Source organism: Spinacia oleracea, chromosome 4 (genome assembly GCF_020520425.1).
Source record: "Spinacia oleracea cultivar Varoflay chromosome 4, BTI_SOV_V1, whole genome shotgun sequence".
NCBI lineage: Eukaryota > Viridiplantae > Streptophyta > Magnoliopsida > Caryophyllales > Amaranthaceae > Spinacia > Spinacia oleracea.
The window spans coordinates 357,297-374,780 of NC_079490.1; the positions used below are offsets into that span (position 1 = coordinate 357,297).

Genomic DNA, 17,484 nt, shown 5'->3' on the forward strand with positions numbered 1-17,484 from the left:
TGAATTACTTTCCAATTTTATGGCCTATGCACTTATGAATTATGATTAGTAAAATGCTAAAAGAATTTGGAAAACAAAACCTCATTTTCGCGCTTAATCCAAAATGATCTCTTTATAAATGGCAATATGCAAATTACTATCTCAAAATCCATTTCTCTTTACAGAAGATTGCATTGGTTAACAATTAATGGTAATGGTTTCTCAATACAAAGGTGTAACTGAAGTTTAATCTGGCTCAAATAAACATGTCAAACTCCAAAACACCACACATTCTTGACTTAAAAAAAAAGTCAAAAGTCCTAGCCAAAATTCAGCTTTTCTTCCTCTATGGAAGTTCTTGAATTTCATTCTTCTCCTCTTCTTCTACTTGTTGTTGCCCTGATCTGAAGGCAAAACTCGAGGGAGGTCTATCTACAGAAAGTGTACCTTCTAACACCTTTACTACTTCACCAATTGAAGGTCTCAGAAACGGTTGAGTTTGCACACACCAAAGAGCTATTCTTACTACTCTTTCTACTTTCTCATACGCATCACGCCCTTCCAATCTCTGCGTTTCCACTATCTCGTTGATCAAATGGTTAACATCAACATCAACACGGATAACATCCCTTTTGAGCCTTGCTATCTGAAGCAGCATTTCTCCAAACTTGTATATGTCCTTCTCAGATGCTGACTCTGACGAAGAAGTGCCTGTTTCCTTCTGAAAAAGTCCAAAATCCATCAGTTTCGGCACCAAATTTTGATCCAGCATCACATTCTCGAGCTTCAAATTTCCATGAGCAACACAGCTTTGACACTCCGAATGTAAATAGGCAAGAGCACGTGCCACACCAAGAGCAATGTCAACCCTCTCCTGCCATTGTAGCTCATTCGGGTTATCAAACAACAACTTATCCAGAGAGCCACGTGGTACGAACTCATAGATAACGAATTTATTATACTTCCGGTCACAACAGAAACCCTTTACAGCAACAAGATTCCGGTGATGAGTTCCACCCAAAATAGAAACTGCTGTACGGAAATCCTTCTCTGATACAACTAAATTGTTTAGCATTTTTACAATAATGGGAGTTTGGTTAGGAAGTATGCCTTGGAATATAGAGGGGCCAAGTTGAGTTGCAAAGTCTGAAGTCAACTCCTTTATTTCTTCAAAGGATAACCTTACAAGAGCACTGTATTGTGGATTCTTCTGAGCATCTTTGTCAAAAGGAATTGTTGATTTCACAGTATCTTTCTTCCGTCTATGATAAACGATCAAACCAACAACAATCTCCACTGTGAGGATCAACAAAGCAGTAGCTAACCCTATTAAGGCAAGAGCAGTCACAAATTTACCAGCATTTGCATCATGACCAATGATTCTTGCAGATGACAAAGGATTTGCTGCACTTCCTTCACTTTGAGGAATGGCTTTTCGAGCTGAAACTGCCTGAGGAACCAAACAAACCTTCAAGAATGAGATAGCAGGTAAAGAAGGGTCACTATACCCACTAATAAAGCTAGTTCTTTTAACTGTACAGAGTCCTGAACCATCATTTTTAGAGGTTGCAGCTATACAAGAAGTATCATTAGAGCAATACGCCTTGCAATCATTCTCGTTTAACATGATATCAAAGTCGTGTGGAGGATATAGACCATAAAGGACAGTGTTCTTCGAAACCAGCATGCTTGTGCGCATTTTACAGTTACCTAAATCCACCAACTTTTTGCACCCAGAAATACTCAAGTCACTACTACCCCCATCTATGGTACCCTCGTGTAGGCAATTACAAACAGGTCCACTTGAATTGAAACCACACAAGCTATACAATCCACAAGAACCGAACACGTTGCATTGGTTCTCAACAGCTTGCCACCCAACCTTCCACAAGTTAAGCCCGCTATACCACGAGTATATCCTCAAGTTACCATCATTGTCAATCCTTAGATGCCTTAGCCTCACTGAAGAGTCTTGAAAATCCTTGCTTGTTATAGACCAAATGGTTTTGTTACCAAAATCAAACACTCCCAAAATACCATCAGAATCAAATCTTGCTACTTTAGTAGTAACAATACCAGGAGAAGGGGAGCTCAAAGCACCACCACCACCACCACCACCACCACCACCACCACCCTTCCAATAAGTCACATTGCTCTCCCACACCAAAGCAAGCTCGCCAGAAGGGCGAATCACGAAGTTATAGTAGCTCGAAATCGACTTTGTTGAAGGTGCTCTAAGAGTTTGAGGGAAATGAAAAGATTGACCAGGAAGTAAACTGGAAGTAGGGCTATTGAAACTCTGCCAAACCACTTGATCTTGGGTGTTTAGCAAGACTAGATTACCATTATCCAAAAGACTGGCTTTTTGAACACCCAATTTAGAAGTATTACTACTCCAAAGAATAAAACCATTGGTGTTCTCAAACAATACCAGCCTACCATCCTCAGAAAGCCTAAATGTAGAGTTCACAGATACCCTAAGACCTCCACCAACAGTCCAAACAGGCAAATTAGCAACTTTATTACCTAAATTATACCTAATTCCAACAAAAACCCCATCATTTTTATCATCATAAATGCTTCTCATATATCCACCCTCTAAGAATCCAAATGCAAAAACACCATTTTGAGACACCCAAGTAGTAGTTTTATCAAACCCAGAAACCTCAAAACCTAGTGGTACTGAAACCATTCCCACTTGCTCAGAAAACCCACAATTACTTAAACCCAGCAATATAAATGCACCTAAAAATACAGCCAAATAAGAGTATAAACTTATAAAGGAATGAACTTTGGAGCTCTTACCTTCAAAATGAGTAATGAGTGCTCCATTTTTGAAGTGATTTCCCCAAATTGACAACATTTTTGAATCACACACACTGACAACAAATTAAGGTGAGAGTAAGTCAAGAACAACAAGAAGATACTTTTGAGTACTACCTAATTTTGTCATCTGAAGAAGTAACCAAAATATAAAAATAATAATAAAAAAAAAGTTTGAAATGAATCTATGGGAAAAGAAAAAGAGTAGAGGAAGCAGAAGGACAAACAAAGTTCACATCCTTTTGAGGTAGAAAATGAGAGCTTTTTAAAAGCTTTATTTTATCCTAATTTTGTTAGTTTTCTGCTCTGCTTTTCAAAGGATTGTCGCTCTCAATTCTCAAAAGACTATGATTTCCATCTTTAATTAGTGTAGTTTTATTCTTCTTTGCTAATCTAATCTAATCTAATCTAATCTAATCTAATCTAATCTAATCTTGTTTAAGTGAATTTGAAATGAATGTTGAAATGGGCCTGTAAATCACGTGGCAATTGGATCTGTATGGGCCATAATTCATCCAGATCCATCCTTGTTCAGTTTGGGTTTTGTCTGACACAAACCAATAAACCTACAATATTCCAAAACCAACATTTCTGTACTTTATGGCTTTCTGCAACTATTATTAACCTCCTAATATACTCAACTCAAGTACTCAACTCCCATAATATTTATAACCAAGCCTCCTCCTTAGTCCTTACCCTTTTAAGGTAACACGTAAACCACGTAGTTGTACATGAGTAACGTGACTATTATTTTCGGACTAGGAGAATATAACAATTAAGGTTCGGGTCAAGTACTCGAGTCCAAAATAGCACTAACTTGTTTATAAATAAATAAAGAAAAAAAAAATGATTGTTTTAGTTGGAAGGACCAAAGCAAGTTGGACCAACTTGTGCAAGTATAGTAAATATTGGGAGTAAATAAATGGAGTTCACATAGAGAAACAAATGAAATGAGCTGTACATAAGTTCACCAAGATTTTGACGAATTCAAAAACATAAATTAAGTAAAAGAAAACAAGACGAATGAATCGAAATTGGTGAACGAATTTCCTTTGGCAGAAACTATGCACAAACACCTGGGAAAGAATCCTAAGTAAAGATTTTTACACATTAAATTTGTCAGATGAATACATAATTAAGTATTGAATTTAGTTAAACAAATGATGATACTAGATGGTAGGGAACACATTTCACTTTTCCTAGATATGGAGCATTGCGCAAATATATCATATACACTAATTAATTACTACTCCGTACTTAGTAAGAGAGTAAGACTCTACTTCGTGGCTTCGTCTTCCTATTAAATAGAGTATGATTTTACTTCGTGTTGACAGTGAACACGACGCGTCTTAAAGAATGGCTTGATTCTTAGATTTTGTAGAGAAAGCGAATACATCTTATGAAGTAATAGGAAATATTGCGTAGTATGTTACAATACCTAAGAAATGATCATGTAAAACACAATGAGTAACATAGTATAGTTAAAAATATCGAGCTCATGGCTTAAGGTCTCTCAATGTGATACGGTTGAGTTATGAGTCCAATGACTCCAATTATTAGCTAGTTTAGAATTTGATCCTAGCAGATGATTTAGGGTGCATTCTCGCGTGATTAGATCTTGTTAGACCTGATCATAACTAATTGTAATTTGTAAAGTAGTAAACTAGAGAATAGGACCTGATTAGAGCTTATTAACCTAATTGCAATTTATCTAAACTTGTTAGACTTGAAACTTATTTCGTTAAGGTGAAGAAACATTCCATGATTGGTTCTCCGTAATCAACGTACCCGACCCTGTCTAGAAGAAGAAGAAGAAGAAGAAGGTAGCTAGGAGTGTACATCAGTACATGCATGCATGAAGCATGAAGCATCTAAAAACTCTAAAAGAGGACTAAGATAATGCTATCTAAAAGTCTAACTAATAAGATACTTGATTAATTAAGATTAAGATGTATTAATTTGGTGTATAATTAAGAAAAAAAAAGGTCAAAATGATCCGACAAAACCAACCAATAATTATGTCAAATTGTCAGTAGTCGCTACTGAAGATTGATGGGCTGTGGAAAGAAGCTTAATTAGCAATATAGCATGCCTCCTTTTTGCAACAAGTATGCATGGCTTCCTAGAAGCTAACTTATCATGCCGACCTTTCTTCTAATTTTTTGAAATTAGTGGATCCGTCAATATCAGTCCAGCCCCTAATTCTATTTAATTTAACTATAATTGTTTGGTATTATTTCTAATCATTCTCAATCATCTCACTCCTATTATTGCTACTCATAACATTAAAAATATTTAAAAAATAAAATAAAAAGACTGAATCTTGGACACTCACTAAACTCCATGAATCTTATCCTGTCTATCTAACTAGTGACTGTGTATGCAAGATCTGTAGTCCATCACCCTTAACTTTTGCCCACTTTCTTAGAACTTTCTTAAGGTATGTATTTATGCCTCCGTCTGGGATTAATAGTCACGTTGATATGGTAATTCCTTGATCGTATAATGCTTAATTATATAAGTGATACAAACCAGAATCTGATGTGGAGCTGACTTATGGAACATAAAGTGTCCTGATAATACGAATATATGATGATTAGTGTAACTACAAAAGTAGTTGATGTTGATAAAATGATAATCCTCTAATTAAATACAAATGCAACCACTTATTATAGACATAATTGTTAAGTTGTTGTAATGCATAAAAAGAAAACAGAACAGAACATAAACAAAAAAAGATTCTGGTTTTCTGGTGCATTTGCTGATCTAAAAACCAAGAAACATATAATGGTTGAGAGTAACATTCAGAAATGTGCATGAATTGAATTGAATCGGAAGAAGCGCGCGCTTATCAGATCTCGAGTCCTAAACTAATTCACATGTCTAATACCTGTATCATTCAATGTGAACACACCACACCTTCTCCTTTGTCTAACTCATTGCCATGTTCTATTATAACTTAATTATTATAATCATTAATCAACTTGCATGATTACTTACTTAACACAACCTTAACACTCTTGCAGCAGGGTACAATTATTTCGTGGTTTTCGAGAACTCGTTTTCTTCAACTTTGCTCTTTACCCTAAACTTTCACCAACCCACAAGGGTTTGGTTTGTTTTGGTTGACTGTGTTATAGTATATCATGAAATGAATAGATAAACTAATAATAATAATAAGCCAAGTTGTATGACAGAATAAAAGCCAGTAAACAACCAAACACCAGGGTAGAAAAGGACCAAAATTATTCAGTCTTTAGCAACTAGTACCTCTGTTAAAGTAAAGTAGTATAACTAACCTTAGCAAAATCAATTAAGAATCATGGAATTCATCAGCTACCTCCGCGTAACCTGACATTTCGCGCTATCTCCAGCCTGTTTTCACACTGCAAAATAACCATAACCAGCACGAGTAATAACTATGGTGATCAAGTTGTTGTCTTATGGTGAGACTTGCAGCAAATCACACTTAAACAATAAAAGACCCGATCAACAATATAACAAGTCACCCCAAAACTATCAGGACATACAGAAATATGTCTGAACTCTGAAGTGTAAGTATTTATCAGGACTAATGCAGGTTTGGCAAGGCAATTTGACTCAAAAATAACTGAGAAATGATCTGTTTTTATATATTCTTTTCAATCCTTTACATTCTGCACCAGTATAAGTATGGTATCAAACTATCAACCCAATAGATTCTACAAAAATTGTCATCCGGGTTCAAAAGATGAACGATAAATGTGTATAAGACTCGATGTAAAAAAAAAATGAAAAGAATGCCTAAAGTTACCAATCTACTTATCTTCTATACACAAAAGGGTACAGAAAGAATGAAACAAAGAATAATGTTGTTGTTTAGTCAGTCTGCTACTACCTCCTCCTAATATTTTCTACTGACATCTGCTACTACAATGTACGTTTTCCTCCTCCTTTGCACAGAGGTGACAATTGCACTCTGCAGTGCCCAACACTTCTCGATACTATGGCTATCGGTGTTGATGACTTTGAACTTCCACACCCGGGTGAAAACAATGATCTTCCCATTATTGCACAAGAACTTCTTGGAGACAAATTCACTTGTTCTAAAGCCCGGAATTGAAGTCCGGATGGGTAATCTCTTACACACCCTATCCTCGGACCTGCTCCTGTTGTCCATCTACACGAAAGTTGCTTCCCGAGCTGATAAGACTTCATTTCTTTATGCGAGTTTATTCTCTGCAAGATTGTTTCTGCCGGGATAACTTCTTCTTCATCTTCTTCCACCAAAATACGTTGTGATTCAGTTAGTTCATCCTGTTCAGTTGCTGATCCTTCTTCTGAAGCTGAATCATAACCATTATCCTCAACTAAATTATCTACACTAAGTTTGGTAGTAGTAGTAGTAGCTAGGTGTTCACTCTGCATTGTCAGAAGCAACTCATCTCTTCTAGGTATTTCAAGGTTGGTTAATTTACTACTGAACCGGGAAGAATAGTTTCGAGTAGGATGATCAACTGTAACTGCAGCTACTGCATTCTCCTGTTCTAATACATCAGGTTTTTCTGCATCCATATTGACACAGTTGTTGTTTTCAACTGCATCTTCAACCACAACTTCTTCCTCTGAGTTGTTTCTCAAATGAAGACTACTCCTTTGCTTCCCTAACTGTTGTTCATCCTCATCAACTGGATCCAACTGAACAAAACACAAACCAACAACACATTAGTTATTATTCCATGCCTTTTTTTTCATTAACATTTCAAAAACACAAAGATTAGGATCATATATATTACCTTAACATCAGTAAGATCAACATTATATTCTTTAAGGAAGGAGATAAACTCTTGAAAATTTTCAGGAGTCGGCCTATAATGACCACTGTGAGGCCATACTGCCTGTAAAACACCATTCTCAACAACTAGTCTCCCAGCAGCCAATGTAGCACCACCAGCCAAGAAGCTAGAGTGCTGAAATGTGCCTTTCTTCTTCTTTCCAACATACAAGTTTTTCGATGTACTCAACACGAATATCCATTTAGCATTCGGCTCAGATGAGGTGTCAAGGAGTTCACCGGTTTCTTTGTGGACAAACTTTCCGTTCTCAATGGTTACTTCATATGCCATTCTTTCCATCTGAAACAACAAATTCAGTAAGAACACTTCCCTTAAAAGAATAATACTATATAGTTCTTAATATATAGCAAGGGGGAAGATGTATTGCTTACCGGGCCAAGATATTTGATGCATTGTTGCTGAAGTTTCAACCTTGAACATCTTTCTGTATTCACCTCTTTCCCTTCACCAATATCAAGCCTGTTCCAAACAATATCACATCTATCTATCAGAAAAAAACTAAAAAGGATGATTTTATCATATTCGAAAAGATGGAAAGTATTCAAAGAAATCTTACCAGTAAAAGAAGGGTTCTCTACTCTGAGACTCAAGCCATTTGGTATAATAGAAGTGAAGATTGTGTCCATACCGATGTCGTGGGTCAATCTGTTACAACAAAAACACATAATATCAGCATTTTAGTCACTTCTATAGATATGAAACAGGTAATATTGTAATGAAACATGTAATAAACAGCACAATACTTACAGCTTCTAACCAATGCTGTAATGCGAGTTTCTGAGCTTTGCCATTCTTGGACAAACCTTTACCAACTTTAGCAGCTCTTGTTTTAGCTCTAGACCAACGTGAAATAGCAGTTTCATGATGTTCCATATCGAAAAAAGATATAGAACTATGTTTTAACTCAGCAAAATCCAACAGTTTCCACCAACTTTGCTCAACAAGTACAGCACAATCTGCTAACTTCCTCCTTGTTCTGAAGCTTTTATAAACTTTCTGCAACTTAACTGCAGCCTCATCTTTAGGACTGCCAAAATGTGCAGACACATTACTCGATTTCAGTAACTGGTAATCCAACTCCAAATCCTCTTCTAAGGAAGAAGAAGGGTTAGGGTTAGGGTTAGGGGTAATGGAGATCAATGTGTTGGATTCTCTTTGTTTAAAGCTGATAGATCCTTCAACAATCATTTTACCAGAAGAACCACCACCATTAAAGGACTTTTTAAGAATCAATGGCTCAGAATCGTCTTGAGCTTTGAAACTAATTGACCTTTTAGGTGTCTTGACTTCATCATCACCTAAACTTACAGATTTGACAATGATGGATTGCAACCCACTTTCTAAATCGTTGGAAAATGGACATGAAACTGAAAATGATATGCCCATCCGACAATTTATCTTTTGGAATTTCTTCCCCACTGCAAAAAATTGAGAATAAAATGAGTTAAATTTGTTTCATGTAATATATTACTCTGTAGTCCGTACAATATTCGTATTCAAGAATCAATAAGACACTGAATTTGACTATGCAACACATGAAAAACCTTTAATTTTCAAAAAAATGAAAAATGGACCTACATACAGATTCTAATTAAAGTGAATAATAATGAATATTATTGGGAAAAAGTTGAGAAAGCCATCAGCAATGGCCCCATACTTGTACAACTCTATCTATAGTAACTCATTTTGTTTTTCTGGAAAAAGGGAATGTACTAATTCAAAAATACTAAAAACAGAGTACAAATTGACAGAACCCGGATCCAGAAATTCAAACAAACACAAGGAATACAGTTTCAGACTTTCAGATCAGACAAAAATAGAAGTATAGAAAATAGAAAAGATTGAAGATTTACCTGGAAGTGAAAAGGGTAGCAATGAAGAAGATGAAGGCAAATTAATGAAAGGATTGGAAATATAATTGGGTTTGATGTTTTGAATTGAATTGAATTAAATAGAATCGAATTGAAATGGTAGCCCAACTTCTGAGAAAATAGAGAGAACTGTGAATGCAAAATGAAAGTGGTGGGTTGCGAAAATATTTATAGGAAAGTGAAGAAGAGACAGTCAGCAACCACGTGGATCGGACTTTTAACTTTGTAACAAAAACTGGGAAACGGGCTGTACCGTCAAGCTAACCCTTCACTTACTTCCTTTTTTTTATTTTTTTAAAGTTTTTTAACCCTTTTTTGGTTTCAATTTTTGACTCAATCTTTTTTGTTTTTTAATTTGTCGGTGTTAAATCTTAAATTCTAGTACTAGTACTAGTATATTTCATTTTTAGTATGTTTTGGACTCTTATCGTTTATGGAAAATGATAACCAATTAGCCACAATTAATTACACTATATAGAAATAAGTTCATTAACCGTCCAAATTGTACTGGTTCGAGTTTTAGACCAGTTTTTACCGTCCAGTCTAAGTCTGATTCAAGTATATAATCGGTCTAGTTTTCAGGTTTTAATTTCTAAAATTCCGGTAGCCTTGGTCTTATATACTTGTACATCGTATATTTGTGTGCTCATATCGCTTTTGAAAATGATAGCCAATTAGCCACAATGATATTTAGGTATTTACATATTTAGTATGTCTTTTGTTACAATGGTGAGATGGGATAGATGCATTTAGTTTATTTCACTTCATTTTCGGAGATATTCTGATTTCCATGTAGGTTTTTTATTTAAAAGAGATGAAGAGAACCTATCGTGTTCAATGTTAATACTTTTTTTTTACTCTTATTTAATCTCTACTCGAATAACAATAATATAAAAGGAGTGTGAGTGATAGTTTGATTTAACCTAGAGCCTCTCAAAAACCAGAACAATAAAACATTGTTTTGTAAAAGTTTAGAGTATAGAAAATTAGAAACTATGGATGGAGTGAAAATATATTTAAAAGAAAAAGAAAAAGGATGATTAGAGACAGCTAGATCCAAGTAGATCCTAATAAAGGTTTGGACCTACGCTCGTAAATTTTTGGTTCATTCTTGTAGCTTCCTCGTTATTTTGTTCAACGGATCGAGTAGCATATTAATATATATTGAAATAACATCTTTGGATTTATATATTTGGACATGCATATTTCTAAGGTAAATACTAATACAAGAGGAACACTTGCAAATAAATCATTCCCTTGCCTTAATTAGGATCACTAGCTAATGTAATATAATACATTACAATTAATTAAACGGAAATTTCATGAAATGCCCTCGAGTTTTGCCATAATTCACCAAACGCCCATCAAGTTTCAATAATTCATAAAATACCCCTCACAATTCGTACAAATACCCAACATACCCTTACTAATAACGGGCAGTTAGTCTGCCGTTAGCCAAGTTTCCAATTCACCCAAATGCCCCTATTCTGAAACTTATTTCACCAAATGCCCCTATTAGGAAACTTATTTTACCAAATGCCCCAGATTTAAATATAGCTATTCTGATGTTCCGACGGCTAGTTTTTGTGTTTGAAAATTGGTTCTTGGTCATGGTTGGCTATAAAAACCCCTTTACTGAATGGTTCTTGTATTTTAGATGTTATTTTACTTTACTTTGCTAATTTCATAAGATTTGTGTCATGAGTTTTCTATCAAAATCATCTTCCACACCCAATGAGTCCACATATATTAGGGTACCTAACAAATTTTGTTATTGTGGTAGGAATGGAGGTTGAAGTGGCGTTCCACAAGCTCTTCTGGATAGCTGCTAATGCTTTTTGGGGTAGTTTTTTGCACATCTGTTTTGATCTTGCACATATTCATTGAGTAGAAAATAACATTAAATGTAGTTGGTGCAAAGATGTTTTGTAAGTGAAGCTAAAAACAGAAATGCTTCCCAGTTTGGTATTTTGTGCAGATTATGCAACATCAATTATTTATCAAATGTGAATTTGTTTCTCATTACTTGTGTTTACTTCATGATTACAAACAGTAAAATTACAAACATCAATATCCCCATTTGTATTACAACTTTGACTACTTTTTGTTGTTGTTGTTTTAGCTTCTTCTTCATTTGCTTCAATTCTTCTTGCATCTTACTGTTTCGCCTGTTTTCAATACTTTCTCCTTCGTCTAAGCTTCCCCCGCATTGTCCTTCGTGTTGTTGCCCCTTGTTTTTTTTGCTCAACTACTCCCTTTCACCATCTATGATTGTTTCAAGGATCAGACTTGTAGTACAACCTTTGTGGATTGAGTGTTGTATCAAAGCTTCGAATGACAAATTTCCTACCACAATAACAAAAATTGGTAGGTACTCTAATATATGTGGACTCATTGGGTGTGGATGATGATTTTGAAAGAAAACTCATGACAAAAATCTTATGAAATTAGCAAAGCAAATCAAAATAACATCTAACTTACAAGAACCATTCAGTAAAGGGGCTTTTATAGTCAACCGTGACCAACAGCTACCTTTCAAACACAAAAACTAGTCGCTGAAACATCAAAATAGCTATATTTAAGTTTGGGGCATTTGGTGAAATAAGTTTCACAATAGGGGCATTTGGTGAAATAAGTTTCAGAATAGGGGCATTTGGGTGAATTGAAAACTTGGCTAACGGCAGACTAACGGTCCGTTATTAGTAAGGGTATGTTGGGTATTTGTACGAATTGTGAGGGGTATTTTATGAATTATCGAAACTTGATGGACGTTTGGTGAATTATGGAAAAACTCGAGGGCATTTCATGAAATATCCGTTAATTAAATTGAACTTCTAGCTTGATCCAAAACATACTAGCTACCATTTGACTAATTACTTAGTCCAAGCTAGCTAGGATGTGAAAATAATTATTTACCGGGGTACGTAATGAAAGACTCGACAAGTATAACATATTCGACATTCGACAAGTAATTATATCATACTCGACATTCGACGAGTAAGAGTCAAAAGAAAGGCATGTGTCCTACAAAAGTATACAAATACTTATCGGGGTACGTAATTAAAATATAATGTTATTGATCTGCCTCATTATCCATGTGAACGTACACTACAAGAAATTGTACTATTAACGACGGGAAATCCCGTCGCGAAAGGCCAATAATCATTGATTAACGACGGGATTTCTTGTCGCGAACCCGTCATAAAAGGGGACCGTCGTTAATAGAAATCCCGTCGTAAAAAACATTTGCGACGGTTATTCCCGTCATTGTTTGGTTGTTTGCCCCGTCGCAAAAGGCTTTTGCGACGGGATTTTTGACCCGTCCTAATTAGGTTGTCGTTAAAGATACAAATTCTTGTAGTGGTATGTGTGTTTTAACTTGATAAAAAGATTTATACTCTGTTTTGCGCAACAATGCTTTAGGTTTAAAATTCAACTAGGCCAATATACCTCTTTAATCGTTATGTACGTAATTTAACCTTTTCAGCGAGCTAGATCGAGTTAAATTATATAATTCCAATCTTTATATTTACATAGTAGGTAGCAATTGATTTTTTCCTTAACACAATATGTGAACAAAATATTATGAAATCAGATGAAATATTTAGCTAATTTTTCCTTAACACAATATATATGTGAACAAAATATTATGAAATCAGATGAAATATTTAGCTTATGCACGAAATCAGATACGGAGTAATAGAAATATAAAATTAAAGAAGATTAATTACTAAGTCAAAAGTTTGACCTCGTACGTATAAATGTCATAGTCAAGTGAAGTATATAGAAGTCGTTTTACCATAAACTTGGAAATCAAAAGATCAAGAAATTTGACCGTTTCATAATCACTTATGTCATTGGAGAGATATGCATGCACCCTTATTTGGGAACCAAGTAAAGTATTTATTAGCTTAACTTGCAAGCTACTCCACGTAAGGACTAATTAATTAAGGAGTACTACATACTTCCTCCGTCTTTTAATACTCGCAACGTTTGTTAGTTTCACGCATGCCAATGCACAACTTTAATCATTTATATCTTAAATTCTCTTTATGCAAAAATTATAAAAAGTTGATATTTTGAAAATACATATTGAGACGAATCTAACAAGATCTCACATGACTATGTTTTATCTAATATAAAAAACACTAAGAATAGTCAAAGTAGATTATATGAATAGTGACAAAAGTCCAAACGTTGCGAGTATTAAAAGACGGAGGAAGTATAAAAGAATTTGAATATTTCTTATGAATGTATTAGGGGTTAGATATTACGACTAGACTACTATGCTTGAAATTTCACCGTATATATATTCAACGAAAACAAAATCATCAAAACTTTTTGTTGTTGGGGACCACTAAGGTTTAGTGATGACTAATCCTTGATTAATTTGACTAAACATGGTGAGGTATTAGCTCACGTACACTAATCACTAATGTATGGGATAGATTATCAACTTAATTAATTGGAATTATTATTTGTTTGTGTCCTCCCCCAACCCACTTCCAAACAAAAAAATATTAAAACCTTCAAAGAGAAAGACTACTGATTTAACACGTACACGTACTCCAATGGTTGTAAATATTTACCTACAATGACATCACACAATCCTATGAATTGAATACTGAATTTGGTCGAAAGGGTCTTTCTTGGTAACATAATACCTTCCGAGACAACTCACTTTGTTGGGTTTGTAAGCAAGATGTCAAAATCGGGATTTTACTTTGAATCTATAGAGACTCTTATAATCAAATCGTAGAATTTTATGATTCTGGGATTCTACGAACATGTATATTTTATTCTTAAATATCATTGAAATATATAGTTGTTTACTAGGTAAATTAACAATAACTAATACTTCATTCGTTCCTAAATAGTTGCACCGTTTTGACTGTCACGTTTGCCAACGCATAAGTTTGACCATCCATAATTATAATTATCTATTAGTAAAAATTATAAAAAGTTGATATATTTAAAATGTATATTAAGACAAACCTAATAATACTTTGTATAAATAATTTTTTATTTTATTTATTAGTAGAAAATTGAGGTCAAAGCAAGATAAGTGAATAGTGTCCAAAGTCAAAATGGTGCAACTATTTAGAAACGGAGAAAGTAATATTTATCTGTTAATAACTCTCTTAGCATTATATTTAAATTATAAAATCATAAGATTTTACGATTTGAATCGCGATTGTAACAATTGTGGGCTCCCTACCATTTTAAACACTACTTAGATTTTCTTTGCATAAAATAATTAACATTATCGATTGGAATTTATAATTTAGGGTTGGTTGAAAACAAAAAAAGAAGGTTGAATACTCCGGTTAAGCGGCAAAAAGGAGTAGTTGAAACTTCTAGCAAAGTTCCTAGTAATAAAAAGTGAGGCATTGGGTTGACTTGAATATCTTCATTTAGTTTTAAACAAAAGAACAAAGGTGTGGTTGATGCGCTAATGCCAACAAAAAGGCAAGTGTAAAGCGTTTAATGTAGGTGTTTGCTCCATCTATGGCCCGCATTCACTATTTCTTTTTTTGACATAAGCTCAATCCATTAAATACGGGTCGGGTACGTATTCTACATACAATATACGTACTCTACATTAAATACGGGTCGGGTACGTATTATTTTAACTATTAATAAGTCTTGCACGTACCCGGCCGGTGTTCAATAAATTTGGCGTACATCACGGTAATTTCTACTTATTTTTATAAACTTTTAGCATATTTTGATTAACTTTTTATACTTTTGATGCAAATGGATACTCCAACTTTTTAAAAGATTATACAGTAATCTTTGTACATTATGAGTTGCTTTAATGGATAATTTTATTTAAAATAAATCTTAATCACTAATAAATAAATATGTTTACATTATATCGAGATAATTAACTTATAACCATTTGGGTAACTTTACATCCGTCTTGCAATATTTATTATGTATTGGGTGTAATGAAGAGTTTCTCTTTAACCACAACTATATGTGTCATTAAAGTCACCCGCCAACTCGCTAAGGATCGACGTGCCCCTAATTCAATATAGTAAGAATCTAACGTTGTTTACTACGAAAGGGACGGAAGAAGTAATACTTCATGCTCTGTATCTTTTATATACGGAGTATGAGAGTATATATTAACGTGTACCCGTCTTTTAAAATCTCCGTTTTTCTGATAAGAAAATCACACACATTGATACAATAACTTTTATGTAATTAGAGGAAACTTCTGTTTTCTTAAAAAAAAAAAAGAGAGAGAAGTTAAAGCAGAGTGCAGTAGCTAATTAATTACATACACCGTACAAGAAGTACGGAAAATAGCGTAGCAGAAGGAGGTGAATTAATGGATATGATGAGAGAGACACACGAGAGGTTTAGAATATCCACCGTACCTGCGCGTAATGACAGATAAGTAGCACACCTTCTTTAACTCTTTTATAACCAAATATGGATTTTCTCATATTACGCCAAAAACCACCGGCGAAACCCATTTCTCATTTTTGGTCGGAAAGTAATTAATATGAATTCAACCCAAATTAAACACCAAACTAAAGTTTACTACTTGGACTATATAATTCTATTCACCATTATTATATACCATTATCTTTCTATCACATTTTTTTGTTTTTTACGTTTTGTATTTTACACGCGTTTTAACGACTAATTAATGTGCATTGAGATTCTTATATAAACGAAGAAAATTACGTTTATTTATAATGTTTTCACTATTATCAAAATTCTGATATTGGGAAAATGAGAAAAGGTTAATGTCATTATGGAAAAGTGTGAGAGATTAAATGACCAAATGGATTTAATTGGTTAATATAATAACTAGCACAAATTTTGATAAAATATTAAATCATTTATGTGATAATATAAAAGGAAATGTAAAGAACATTTTGAAACACCCAAAAAGGAAAACGTAAAAAACAAAAAGAGACGGAGGGAGTATTATTTTAAGCCCTAACTTAATTAAACATTTCATTCTTTTACAATACTTTGATTTGTTGCTTAATTAATTAAAGTGTATGCTAAATCATTGTCTCATAATTATATTTTGGCAACCACCAAAATGCAAACTACTACGGAGTGGAATTTTTAATTTTTTTAAATTAAACTATTCATTTATCAAAACAATGTGACTAAATATCCTCCACGTTGTCATTTTGCCATATTGGGCTACTAGCATTTTACAAATACTTCATTCAATTTCACAATATTTTGATATTACAAAATACGTAGCATATTAAAGTTTTGAGATCGACAATATGTATACCAAATACTTAATCTCATGCAATATGAAATAGTTTGTTACAAGAATCAAAAGTTTATTTCCATTATTTCAACTTATAAAACACAAGCTACGTAATTTTATATACTGTTGGCCTTATGAAAATGGTTTTAATTAATTTGTTTCTCATTATTTGAACTTTCATGTTGTTTATCGCATCAGCATGGTTGTCTCGGTAAAAATAAAAATAAAAATAAAAATAATCAAGTAGGAATCACATGTCGAAAATTAAAAGTGTAATAGGAATTCCATATCACTGTATTAATTAATGCTTCCTCCGATTTTTAATACTTGTAATTTTTTGACTTTTTACATTATTCACATATTCTACTTTGACTATTATTGGTGATTTATAAGTAAGATGAAATATAATCATGTAAGATGTTGTTAGATTCATCTCAATGTGTACTTCCAAAATATCATTTTTTTTTTTGTAATTTTTGCTTAAAGAGAATTAAAGATATTAATTATCAAAGTTGTGCATTGACATGCGTGAAAGTGATAAACGTTGCGAGTATTAAAAATCGGAGGAAGTATCATCTATCCACGGAGTACTTCGTAACGTATTATCTATCCAACAATGGGAATGATGCATGTGATATGATGCATCTAGCTAATTAACATACTTAAGCGTACTTATCTTAATTGTGGATCAGAATTAGGAAAGCTTAATTAATTAGAAATTGAGCAA

At 33.8% G+C, this 17,484-nt stretch overlaps 2 protein-coding genes across 2 annotated transcripts; both read right to left on the minus strand.

Moving 5' to 3' along the window:
* Positions 1–119: 119 nt before the first annotated feature.
* On the minus strand, positions 120–3,152 carry LOC110790454 (G-type lectin S-receptor-like serine/threonine-protein kinase SD3-1). Its single transcript, XM_021995242.2, has one exon. The coding sequence runs from the start codon at positions 2,840–2,842 to the stop codon at positions 326–328; it is 2,517 nt and encodes an 838-aa protein (XP_021850934.2). The 5' UTR covers positions 2,843–3,152; the 3' UTR covers positions 120–325.
* Positions 3,153–6,409: 3,257 nt separating this feature from the next.
* LOC110790422 (IQ domain-containing protein IQM2) lies at positions 6,410–9,667 on the minus strand. Its single transcript, XM_021995201.2, has 6 exons — positions 9,491–9,667; positions 8,385–9,055; positions 8,194–8,282; positions 8,009–8,096; positions 7,578–7,916; positions 6,410–7,479 (listed from the first exon to the last, which is right to left on the minus strand). The coding sequence occupies exons 2-6, from the start codon at positions 9,021–9,023 to the stop codon at positions 6,712–6,714; spliced, it is 1,923 nt and encodes a 640-aa protein (XP_021850893.1). The 5' UTR covers positions 9,024–9,055; positions 9,491–9,667; the 3' UTR covers positions 6,410–6,711.
* Positions 9,668–17,484: the final 7,817 nt, after the last annotated feature.